The 12,652-nt window shown below is 37.4% G+C and overlaps 2 protein-coding genes across 3 annotated transcripts; one reads left to right on the top strand and one right to left on the bottom strand.

The window, feature by feature from the left end:
* Window positions 1-630: 630 nt before the first annotated feature.
* Window positions 631-9,417, bottom strand: cib2 (calcium and integrin binding family member 2). 2 transcript variants are annotated; one of them, XM_079346425.1, is made up of 6 exons: window positions 8,613-9,417; window positions 5,757-5,791; window positions 3,705-3,816; window positions 2,049-2,196; window positions 1,754-1,949; window positions 631-1,372 (listed from the first exon to the last, which is right to left on the bottom strand). In XM_079346425.1, exons 1-6 carry the CDS (start codon window positions 8,634-8,636, stop codon window positions 1,351-1,353), a joined length of 537 nt encoding a protein of 178 aa, XP_079202551.1. In that variant the 5' UTR covers window positions 8,637-9,417; the 3' UTR covers window positions 631-1,350. The 2 variants fall into 2 exon arrangements, with proteins under 2 accessions (XP_079202551.1, XP_079202550.1); XM_079346424.1 differs by lacking the exon at window positions 8,613-9,417 and adding an exon at window positions 7,163-8,132.
* Window positions 8,252-12,614, top strand: lrrc61 (leucine rich repeat containing 61). The gene is made up of 9 exons (XM_079346422.1): window positions 8,252-8,446; window positions 9,430-9,525; window positions 9,608-9,754; window positions 9,970-10,030; window positions 10,145-10,230; window positions 10,315-10,380; window positions 11,087-11,155; window positions 11,331-11,456; window positions 11,542-12,614. The coding sequence occupies exons 1-9, from the start codon at window positions 8,419-8,421 to the stop codon at window positions 11,646-11,648; spliced, it is 786 nt and encodes a 261-aa protein (XP_079202548.1). The 5' UTR covers window positions 8,252-8,418; the 3' UTR covers window positions 11,649-12,614.
* Window positions 12,615-12,652: the final 38 nt, after the last annotated feature.

Raw genomic sequence — 12,652 nt, 5'->3', positions numbered from 1 at the left:
CCCAGTATCACTCTGCAGCAGAAGCTTCTCAGCTGGAATCACGATAAACAGATGTTCAGAAATTAATGACGTTGCACAACCAGCAGCGTAACACCCTGAATATTTGATCCTGCCTTTGACTGGTGGGTTTACACCATAGAGACAGATAACAAAGGGCTCTACTTTTATGTTTCTAGAGAAAAGCTTAGATGATGAAAAAATGAACTGTAAACATACCAGACCGGACCCTATATGCAAATCTGTCCCCTACAGTTTAGAAAGCACCACCCATCAATCTCAATCCAACATTCTAGAGGTGACCACCCACCAGCTCTCTCCTCATGAGATTAACTGTGTGTGCAGGATGTAATCACGCCTGCGAGTGCTGAGGCAGCTCTCTGCTAATGATCACATTCTGCTTAACAAGTTATTACAGCTCATATGATGGGCAATGCGGAGGCACAGTCATTTCCTGAGCTTTACTGTGTACACTTACTGATCATTGCTAGTTGTGGAGGTTAAAGTAAATTGGTATATCGGACTACACAAAACTCATTTATGTTTCTAATTTCTTATTGTTGTTGAGAGCTCCTGTATTTTCCCTGACATCACAAATGCATTCACATCAGTAATTCAAGCAGAATACACAGAGAAAAAATATTTATTCAAAAGGACAATGACTACCTGAAGTCACATAAAATATTGTAACATGTTAATCCAAAAAACATTGCTGTATTCAAAATCTTATGATAGTAGCTGAGACAGAAGATAAAAGCTTCATTAGATAGTTCAGCTGACAGAGCCCTTATTTAACTGAACAACAGAAATATATGATTGTCATAATTCTCAAGTTCTGTCGTCGAAACAAACTCATGTTTACGTATGCAAGTAATACACGGCATGTTAGCTCATATAAAATATCTGTTGGCCCTTAAAGCCAACACTGTGCTTTTATTCACTCCAAGCGTCCTTAGCTTTACATTTACTGAATATTGTGTGTGTGTCATTTTAGGAAGACTTGACTGGGGGGTTTCCCATGTGCAATTTGATGCATTCTTAAATCTGCTCCATAAGCATCAGAGTCTGGCTAATTCCCCACATGTTCATTCCTCAATTGTGGAAGGAATAGCATTTTGTCCCAACAAGAGACCATTAAAGGTCAAGCCCTTTCATTGCTGGTAAAAGGATCAAACACTTTCACAGACAGAAAGGAAAGTGAGCATCCTGTGGATTCAGCAATATCCAGTATGTTGCTGTCTAACTGATGACAGTTTTTGTCGATGAGAGGGAGGCAGGCACTGTGCTGTGGTGAGGACAGGATGCAGGTAGAGGCCTGAGGTTCACCAAACTGTCAACCATGAAATATCTTCATTAGATTCGTATGTGGAAGGTGCTGGACAAACAAAAGAGACAATTTCAGGGACCAGCATTGAAAATTGTTGTTCCTGTAAACACAGTGATTAATTTTATATGTGAGTATAAACACGCACGAATCATACAGAGAGCAGTAAGGACATTTGCATACAAATGACTGAGCATAGTGGTGGCTCAAGCTTAAAGTGATGGTGTATGGCTGACAGTTAAAAGATAAAAATGATGAGCAGCCATCTGGGTAATGAACTTGTTCAGTAACCAGAGATGCACAGAGCATTGCACTGCAGTATGACAGGACATGCATGGATTGGTTAACTCTAAAAAAGTGAACTGTTCATATGCAATAGAATATATAAAGTTTGGTATATTATTGGTATTGGTAAATGTTTTAAATAATTACCTTAAAAAGTCAGGAGCCCTTGTTATCATGTTTTCGAAGTCAGCATAGGAGAGTTTGTTGTCTCCGTCCAAATCTGCCTCCTCGATAGTTTTCTCGCACACCAGCACCACCTCCTCAGGAGTCAACTCCTCCTTTGTCAGCTTATTCAGAGTCTTTTCCAGGTCCTCTTTACACAGATAGTTGTCCACATTGTAATCTATAGGAAATAGGATATTGAAGCTAAATATCATACATCTTTATTGAATCAACAACTGGGATATTTTGGGAAAATTATTAAGGATGTTTTAGTCACGACCATATATTTTGAAGGCATAAATGGCCTTGAGTTCCCTTGGAGCTGTTTCACTGAGGACCGAGAACATGTCAACAAATTCATTAAAGCTGAGATTCCCCATCCCATCCTCTGAGAAAGACTCTACGATCCTGTTGCGGAATGGGTTTTCCTTCAGATAAAGAGAAAAACAACACATCACAAGTGTTAGAACACAATAATATAAGCTAAAATTATCTGATTTATATACCCCATTAATTTTGATTTGATTTTTTCTCATCCCAATATATGTTAATTTTTCATGAGCTTAAGTTTCATATGCATTTTCCCAATTTCACAAACAGGATGTTTTCTGTCTTTTTAGTCATATGGTGTTCCACAGGGACTGGTCTGAGGACCCACATCATTTTTATGCAGATCTTTTTATCATACATCTAAATCCATCCTTTTATTTTTGAACATTTTATCTGTTGTTAAATTTTGTATAACTATCTGGCATCTTACAGTACCTGTCGTATTACTTTTGACTATATTTGCCTTGTTTAATTTAACAGTGATGCACTTTATGACTGGCATCTGTAAGGGCGGTAAATAAACCCTACTTGTTTCATAAATGAGCTGCAGAGGTGCTTTTCTGCTGATCTAGGACCTTGCTTCATATGAAAATCGACTTCAGGAATAAAGTCTCTATCTTTGCTGGTATGTGGAAGCCACTTTTCTCCTTTGTTGCTTCGACGTCCAACTTGAAGATCCAACTGAAGATTTTATATCCCATGTAATTAGCTGGTTTAATACAACTTGTTACAAATCAAAGTAAAGTAAGTTTAAGGGAAGGCAATCAAAAAAGAACATTGAAAAACTGGTGATTCTATTCCTAAGCTATAAAAAACAGGATGGTTAGCATGTTTGAGAGGAATACACAGCACTCAGCAAAAAGAGCCACTTGAATCAGTCAAGTTTACTTTACACAGCTCATTAAAACTGACTGGGAAATATATTTATGAAGTCGTAGAGAACATTGGTTGATTCTTTATTGTCTTGGCTTCATCAGTCCTGTCATTGGTAGTCTTCATCTTCCTCCTGCCATCCTCATAGACCTTGAAATCATGTGACAGTTTAACAGTCAAAAGCCAATTATGCCCAGGGTTAAGGCGCATTATGAGTCTCTGTGCTGAACCCTCAGTGGATAAGGCCTCCATATAAAATTCAGTTGTACTTTTGTCTGGAGGAGAGAAGTGGAAGTAATTGCAGCTGGATGTCACACAACATGCCTCTTCTAAAATTTTTGCCAATCTTTTCAAAGGCGGGTTGCATAAAAATATGAGTGGAAGAGTCGGTAGGAGAGAGAGGTTGAGAATTTAATGGCACATTAACTTTCATACCCTCACAAAATGTGATGTCATGCAACCAGACCAGTGCTGACGATGGCTAAAAATTACATTCTGTTCTGAGTATCTGTATTGATTAGGTGTTGGCCAACATCAGCCGTTAGGGCTATGACTGTTTGAAGAAAGTTTTAAGAGTCCTTAGCACAATACAAACATCCAAAGAAAACTAATAAGACACAAAACACAAGTCAAAAATATAACGTGATTTTCACATTATATTTTGTAGCCAGATACATATTGGAATAGTTTAAAAATTCTGACATGAATTACTATTGTAAAGATGGATTTTTACCTTTAATTCGGGCATGTTGACGATTAAGGCTAAAGGCACCTTACAGTCAGGATCATTGGTGTAGTCCATTGGTACGAGATGAGGAGCCAACTCGTGATATCGACCGTGCAACCTAAAATAAAACATTTCTTTAATTATATCTTCTGGCTTACAATAACATAAAATGATGAACATTGTTTCTAGTTATTAACACAAATACAAATAACTTTGTAATGCAACTGATGTAATAAGGTTATGTAATAATGTGTTATTCATGAATACCACAGGTACAGTGAAATGGAAGCTGACTTCATATTGGTCAAAGATTTTGAAGAAACCATGAAATGGCTGGTAAGGGTTTGATGTGGAAACTATCTGCTAAACCATAAAACTTAGTTGTTGAAAATATAAAGTGGGTTATTCTCTGTTTGCTGCACCAATGTAACCAAATACATTTGAAACACTATCATTCATGACATACAATTTTTATGTTCCCTTTCTTTCTTTCTTTCTTTCTTTCTTTCTTTCTGTCTTTCTTTCTGTCTCTTTCATTTAACACCTCTTATTTTTTATCGTTTATTTATACACCGTAACAAATTCAGAAGAGGCTTTAGGAACAATAATTATGTGGTGAAAGTCAACGCTTATCTTCAGCCCTTCTTTCACGTTCACAAATCCTGTCTGGAAAGATGTACTCTTTTATCAGCAGGGACACTGTTAGAGGGCAAACTCACTGCAATTCATAAAGATAACGTTTTTAAATAATGTGGTACCAGTAAACCGGCATATCTGACAAACAATGGCCCTTGAAAGTGTTTGAACTACCCAGCCTCTGTGAATGATATGATCTTTGGCAGGACCTTCAAAATGTGTATCACTATTTATTTTTCGTTTGCATTGGGACTTGAACTGGCAACCCTCAGGTTCCCAGCATAAGTCCCTGTGGACTATGCTGCAGCAGCCAAATTAGCTTCTGTATCTCAGGTTTCAAAAACATAGAAATGATAACATCTACTGATCCTGTTGTAATGTGTAGTGTAGTGTTGGTTGGATTTCACTCAACTGTTAAGCTGTAAATGTAACAGCTGGAGATAGAAACAACAAGGATTCTGTGAGGATATTAAAGCAGAAGAACCAATTAGGCCCTCTGCTGTATCTCAGTTTTGTTTCCAGTTTAATGAGGTCCTTGAAGATAATAGTCTATCTCTGAGGAGGAACATATACAAGTGAAAAGGGAGGGAAAATCTAATAAGTATTTAAGACACTTTAATAAGAAAACTGTCTGAAGCACAGTGTGAATAAACAGAATTTATACGGGAGACCTTAAGAATCAAGTCTGAAATAGTCCTGCTGAAAATGTTGTGTATCACTTTGTCTTTAAAGGAAGGCGAAAGTTACACCCCCAACCTGACTTCATCGCCTCTGATTTACACATAAAATGAAAAAAGTGAAACTTTAATTCTTCATAGTCTGTCCAATCTAAGCAGACAGTGGAGGCCTGACATGTCTGACCATGAGCACATATTTTAAAAACAATCCTTCTGAAGATACAGAGTATGTCTTCATCTATTGTTAGACGATAGCCTTCGTGAGTTAGCATTTCATTTGAGTAGATTCAAACATCCAGAGCCCCATGTGTTTGGGGGTGCACATGCTGAAGCGGGGAGAAATGTGATACTGTGTTGGTTGACGTAGAAAACAACACCACAGTCAAAAGGTCAACATAACTGTCGAAGGTTTAGGTAACATACCGTACAGAATCTTCCAGATCGTCACTTGAAAATGTTTATCATTTCACATACACACATGGCATGCTCTTCATGAGTAATAAAGGTCTATGCCATTCATAAAGATGTAATGAAGGTGGTCTAAATTACTCTTTGACTGAATAAAAATCCCAATCTTCTTGAAGGACAAGTGCACATCAAGGTTACTAAGAGGACAATTTATATAGAAAACAGCTTCAGCACATTTATGTAACATCTTCTCTTATGGTTAAAGCAAGTGGTTAAGTGCTGATACACAGTAACGCTTTATAAATGGATCAGAATTAAGAAATGATTAAAATCTTACCGCAGAATTTCTTTGCGGGTGAAAAATGTACAGTCCTGAAACGAGATAAATAATAATGTGTTAGAACAATAAATAACAAATAGTCAAATAAAGGGCTCAAGTTCTGTAGTTTTTTTTGTTCCAGGTTTAGGATTTGCATATAGTATCTAAAAGAGTCTCATACAATCTACAGTAAATGACTCATCTGTTGATCATATATGATTACATTGCGGTTTCTGTGAGGTCATTCTGCCTGTGAACGTGTATCAAGGTGTCTAGTGTCCCTTAAACGATGATGTATACAAGTGTTGTCACCTGCCATATTGCAATAGTGATGACAAGGCAGAGGATTTTGATCTGCTGGTGTCTGACATGAAATTATTGGCACATAGTCTACATTATCAAACAGCTTTACTGCAGGCATCTCAATTTAAAATGTCCTTTGTATGGAATTCAGTGTGAGTTAATCTAGTGAGTGTGAGAGGCGCAGCCAGCTGAGCTCTGGAGAAAATGTGATTAACAAAAAAATCTTTCCAAAAACCAATTCGATTCATCCTCTCGGGTCAAAACAGGCCATATGAAGATATCTGGGTCAGTGAATGTGTGTGTGTGAGTATGTGTAAAACAAAACATAGATAGAGCAGTCAGAATCAGTCAGTTGATGTTAAATCTGGTGTTAAATGTGATCCTAAAAACTCTGAAGAAAAGATACAAGCAATAGTGGCATCAAGTGATAGTTTCTATAAGGCAAACAGAAAGCAACAGTGCTGTCAGAAAGCTTTGAAGGAGTAGCATGAGTAACCAGAGAGGCTCTTGAGAACTAAGCAGTCTCCTGAGAGTAGGGTTTCACAGCATAGCACACCAACTCAGCATCAATTATTAAGTCCATGATGAATCACATAAGCAATGGAAGACACATTTCTTTGCAGGAAAAAACCTGGATTATTGTTTCAGGGAAGCAAAGGTCAGATATGCTCATAAAGTGGTGGAAATCAAAAGTCTAATTATCTTACTCCTAATCATCAAGAATATGAAAATATGTGGACAGCAGTCAGAACTGAGTCCTTTTTAGAAGGAAATTGATTAAAAAAAATCCAATTAACCATTGTGCTCTAAGAGCCTTTTTTTGATCTATATATTCATTGTTGTGCTTATCAACTAATCAATAAGCTTTTTTGCATTACCTATTCAATTCAAAGTACCTGGGGCTATAATGCCAATGTTAGGAAAACACTGAAAGTTAGTGGAAATATTCCAGAACTTTAGTCTTTCAAATAAATAGGTTAGCTTTGAATCCACTTTAAACGTAACCTTATTTTATAAAGTTTATCTTTTCACTCAAAGGAAGTAGCTATTTATCCCTAAGCTTGGTTTCCCTGGTCCTGGAGATGGTCTTATATGCTACATGATAACAAGTACATGCTTACCTGGTAGGCATCAAGTTGCTCGTCGGTAAATATTGTTTGTTTATTTCCCATCTTAATCAAACCATCGGTCGTTCGTGCCCATTCACAATACTGAGCGTCCGGAGCCTTTTCTCAATGAAAGACATTTAGTGCTTCCGCGGAGACGAAGTCCCCGAACAGGAGGCTGCAGACTCTTAAGAAAGCTCGCTGTAGTCCTTCCAAGAGAGGTCCGACATGAGGCTTTAAAGTAGATGATGCATGAAAACGGTAGAAGACCAGCGTCCCCTTTGTGTCGGAGCCAGAGGTGGAGACCAAGAACTGCAAACTGATCTGCTTCTGCTGAGGCTCCCAAACCAATAGGACCTCTAGTAAACAAATAAATAAATCGATCACTGTGAGCCAGGACATTCTGCTAATTTAGATCAAATAGATTGTTGGTACACTTAATGTTACAGTCTGCTCTTCAACCCTGCTCACATCTTGTATTAGGCTACAGTTTTAATAATAATAATAATAATAATAATAATAATAATAGCACATAGGCCTGATTATTTTTCTGTGTCGATATAATTCTTGATGTTTCTTTTTAAGATTATATCAGCAATAAGGTTGATTTGTCACATTATTATTGGGAGTACAATTTCCTTCAGAAATAAAGACAATTTAAAGCAGGTTTAAATGACAATAAATACGCCAAGCCTATTTGTACTGTAACCTACTAGGCTAAACTAAACTGGATATGTTTTGCTAATAATAAATAAAAATAACTTCAATCTAATTCCCTCATAGCCTAAATGTCTTTTCCCTCCCTTCTTACTACCTTAAAATGTATGTCAGTGGTTTATTAAGACCTTGCATTACACTTAATAAGCCTTTGGTTGAATGAAGTATTTATTAATAAAGTTATGAAGAGTTAACTATCCTACTATAACAAAACCTTAGGAAAACCAAGAAGAAAAACTCTTTAGTTTTTCTTTAGTTTTGCAACACGAGCAAAACTTTTAATTGAACCTGTTGCACGAAAGCGACATTAATATAACAAACAGTGGAGGTCTTTATTATTATGAAGCCCCCAGTCTGTATCATCTCTGTGCTGAGCTGGACTCAAGTCCGGCTCTTCCACCTGCGTCCTGACTACACACCCCAGGACACATGCCAATTTCACACTCCCATAAAAAACAACCACCTTCTTGTCTTTCCACCGCCTGGTTAAAAATACTCGCTTTTTTTATTGTGGTAGTGAGCTTTCCGAGTATCAGAAAGAAAAGTAGCTCAGGATGGATTCTAAGAGAGATAAAGAACAAGGTAAGTTGTGCTGGATAGCTTGTTGCTACGTCGATGTTGCTAGCCGGCTTGTGCTAGCTGGTCGCAGCTTAAGCTAAGCTGTAGCTAACATTACACAACATTTAACGTATGTCATCATCACACGAAAAAAACCCCCGAATAATTACCATTTCATTGAATTACCCACCCCACTTTCATTCTCATGAGTCATTCTTCTGACGTTTCTCCGCCCGCTTCATCACTACTGTTAGTTAGCAGCATACATTAGCTAACATCATTTACTGGTGGCTAGCTGTCAAGCTAAGGCAAACACCATCACCTTTATTGTTTTTTAGTAAACAAATGCAAGACGTGTGGTTGCCCTCCTTGTTTTACTCCGACCATTTCCTCCCCATGAGTGGTGAAGTGCTACCCTGTATTCCACCCCTTGTACAGCTTACATTTAAAGTAAATAAATTTAATTTGTAATGTAGGTCTTATAACAGCCTGCACCAGGATCAACAGAATAACCAACACAGAGCCCAGCATCATTATGTCTAGTTAACCTGATGAGTCCTCAGTGATGCTCTTGTCCCCCAGGGAATCACTGTTTCATTTGTGCAGGCTCATGAAAGAGTATTTATGTGGAGTAGTCTGTGTTTGGTACTGATCCTGCCTGAGGAAATAAAACTAAATATAACCTCCTCAGTTGTTATTCATCATGCGTGCAGCTGGCAGCACATCATCCCCATGTGTGACCCCGTCCTCTGGAGATGACAGACGAAAAGCTCAGTGTGCTGCTGCCTCATATTATAATTCCCGGTTTGTTTGAATTAGGATTTACTATTCACAGATGATTGCATTGGTAATTTGATTGCTCCACCGTAACTATAAGAGACACTATGCTTCCAGCATTTGGCTTTTGCAGTGCTGACTCACAAATAAGTGTGAGTCTGTGTTGCTTGGTTAGGAGTAGAAACGTGCTGTTGTTACTGCTGCAGTCTTATTTCTCTTCTTTCTTTCAGATGCAGAGGTAGAGAAGATAACTCCTGTGCTGCTCAAGTCACGTACAGGAGAGTTTGATTTGGAGTCGATACTGTTTCTTAAACTGAGAGGTCTTGGTAAGATGTGATTAATATCTTGCTTTTCAAACCAGGCTTGAAAATGAATGATCCTTTTGAAGGTTGTGTGTTTTTCTTGCAGGAATACGTGACCTTGGCTGCATCGGGGAGTGCATGAATTTAGAGAGACTGGACCTGTCTGGAAATAACGTGTCAAATTTAGCTCCTCTAGCATCTCTTCGGCTTCTCTTTGTGCTCAATTTGTCTGCCAACCGGGTTTCCAATTTAGGTAAGCCTTTGGGAGTGGAATAATGATAATGTATTTTTTTTCTTGTAAAAAAAATGTCTTTACATGTGTGTGTAAAGTACAAAATAAATAATTGATAACAAAAAAGGAGTGAAATACTCTTTTTTTTTATCCACTATTTTCTCATTGTGAAAGTCATCATGAGTAGAAATACTCGATCTCACTGTAATTATTTTTTCTCCTTTGTTGTTGTTTAGAGCCCCTGCGCAATTGCGAGAGTTTGCAGAACTTAAATGTGGCTGGTAATATCATCTCAAGGTATCCCTTTCAATCATTTTTAAATGGACCTGTGGCTCCTTGTAGCTTTCATTGTAGAACAATATCCTAAATTCAATGTGAAAATAACCATACCATATATATTTGTTTCAACAGCATTGAAAACCTTCAGTGCCTTCAGTCTTTAAGAAAACTAGAAAATATACGTTTTAAAGACAACACCTACAATTACACTAATCCAGGTAAGTTTGAGTGACTTTATGAAAGCAAGGCACAATGATTCATATTCCTAAGTGAACTTAAAACAATGCTTTACTGTTTATCAGTTTGCAGGAACTCGTCATATAGAAACATAGTCCTTGAGATGTTCCCCAACATCAAGGTGCTGGATGGTAAGATATGAGTGGATATTTTCAGTCTGTTGAATGATATTATAGCTAGTAATAATTTCAAGCTGCATGTTTAAGTGTTCGACTCAATTTGTTGTTGCTATTCCCAGTGTACGTAGCTGTCTGGATGAAGAGTAGGGGCCTGAAGTGTTGAGGTTTAATGCATGTACAGATTTTCCCCAAAATTTCAGAATGTCAAGGATTAGTTATCAACCCTGTTTCAGAATTGTTGATGCTATAGGTGAAGTAATCAAGTATGACTGCTCACACAAATATATATTGAATGATGTATGTAGCTGATTTTGGACTACACATGAAGCTACTTCAAATAAGAACTGAAAAAATTAACAAAATGACTTTGGACATCTTTTTATGTAGAGATTCTACAATCATGCCTAAAAACCTTACCTAAACAATACTGGCATATTTTTACCTCAGTGGGCAAATTTGGGCACATTTGCAAAAGAAGTACGAAATGTAAACATTGCATCTGCATCTACACACAGCCCTGTCATGTTCTGCAGGCACAACCATTTACACAGACACGCATTTTGCTCTTTTATGACCCCTGTTGGCAGACTTGACAGCAGAGGGAGGTTACCCAACTCATTCTGTTTTTGTCTTGCACAGGCTGTATGAAAGAAGGTACTTTGTTAAAGGTACTCCTGAAGTGTGCAGTCTCTCTTTTAATAATGTTTTGGAATTGTAGGTGAAAGAGTTGTCGGACGTGGGAGTGACTTGTACCAACTATGCAAAGACATTGATGAGACCATCAGAGGTACGTTTGCTTACTACTCTGCTCGTGTGTTATTGTTTGTGACTTTTAAACGTTCATCGTATACGTGCCAAGATCATCAACTGAACAACTATTTTGTCTTAAGAAAACAAATGTTCCTGTATAAGTAACGTTTACTCACAATCTGTCCACTGTTTGTCTTCCTGTGACTGTTTAGCTGGATTATACAAAAACGGACAACTCGTTGAACATTCAGATTGCAAACCCTGGGTGGAAGACAGCTACTGGGACATAAAGCGATCAAACAATGCCATTATTGATGAAGCCTACAAACAGTTTAATGGTAAGACATCATATTTTGTGGGGGGGTTTCATGTGAACCTCGAGCTGTAGACTCAACTATGTTGCGTACATTTTTGTCACTACAGAAGTTCTTCATGAATGCAGACTCCTCAACAACAGAGCCACACATGTTATTTCACAAACCGAAAGATCCTTGAGCCTGAAGAAGCAGCCCAAACAATACGCCATATAAGTGGGAATATTTTGTGCACATTTGTGCAGCATTTAGCAACTTTTTGTATGAAAACCCATGCCTAATGTAATGTAGTTGTTTTCAAATTGCTAAGCTATATCCAAATGCTTAAGTATAGCCAGATACATGTGATTTGTGCTGCAGTGTGAGGCATTTGCTGAATTTCTATTAAATCCTATGCATTGAATGACGATATAGGGTATGTAAGTGGTTTGAAAACGGTATCCATCTTGACACCATTCAGTTTGGTTGGAAGATGTCTTTACTTGCACAGTGTGCATTTTGTACCATGTTGTAGCCTGCATTTATGCTAAGTGCTATGCTGCTAAAGAATTTCTATAAGTTTTAAGTAATTATAAGAGCTTTTTCCATTTTGCATTGTTCGATAGTTTGGGGAGTTAATGTGCCTCATGCTGTATGCTTTCTTTGTCAGTCGAACTTTTGCAAAATGCAGTCAACTGATTGTTTTAGCTGTTTCTACTTGTTTTATATCATAAAGTCTATTATGTGTATAATCATATCTACAGTCTTCTTTTGGACCAGTCATACATGCATTTATTTTCTTGTGACTATATGATAATCCAGAGAAGAAGAAAAAAACCTAAAGAAGTCACACGAATTGATGTCGGACAACTCTCAGTAGCGGTCCACTGGCGCCATCTGCTGGCGGATATTTTCCTCAAACGTTACCTTTGTGTAGTGAATTTCAATAGTTATTTTCCCAGGTCATCATTATTCCACAATAAATATATATAGTTTGTTTATAGTCACTAATGGAGTTCCTTATCAGAGATGGTTTTTGATGATTTTTTTTAAATATATACTGTATTTATTTATATTTTTTGTTGTCCTGTGTGTAATACATCCAGAGTAGTACAGTTAAATCTCCTTCAAACATCATTTGAGTTAATCAAACAGCATAGAAGTGCACGTTATTCGACATAAATAAACTTTTGTTTTCTTGTGTTATGGCGTCATATTATATGTGGCATTATTAAAGAACG

Source organism: Symphodus melops (assembly GCF_947650265.1).
Source record: "Symphodus melops genome assembly, chromosome: 6".
Classification (NCBI taxonomy): Eukaryota; Metazoa; Chordata; class Actinopteri; order Labriformes; family Labridae; genus Symphodus; species Symphodus melops.
This window is presented reverse-complemented; position numbering and strand designations above follow the sequence as displayed.

Bases quoted from the DNA above. Each gene is read 5' to 3' on its own strand.
- cib2 (XM_079346424.1), bottom strand. From the start codon at position 7,213: ATGGGAAATAAACAAACAATATTTACCGACGAGCAACTTGATGCCTAC. The intron at 1,950-2,048 runs GTCGTGACTAAA...TATTTCCTATAG, and splicing joins TTATGCCTTCAAAATATATG to ATTACAATGTGGACAACTAT. The intron at 1,373-1,753 runs GTAATTATTTAA...TTGTTTGTCCAG, and splicing joins AGGGCTCCTGACTTTTTAAG to CACCTTCCACATACGAATCT.
- lrrc61 (XM_079346422.1), top strand. From the start codon at position 8,419: ATGGATTCTAAGAGAGATAAAGAACAAG. The intron at 10,381-11,086 runs GTAAGATATGAG...TTGGAATTGTAG, and splicing joins CAACATCAAGGTGCTGGATG to GTGAAAGAGTTGTCGGACGT. The intron at 11,457-11,541 runs GTAAGACATCAT...TTGTCACTACAG, and splicing joins AGCCTACAAACAGTTTAATG to AAGTTCTTCATGAATGCAGA.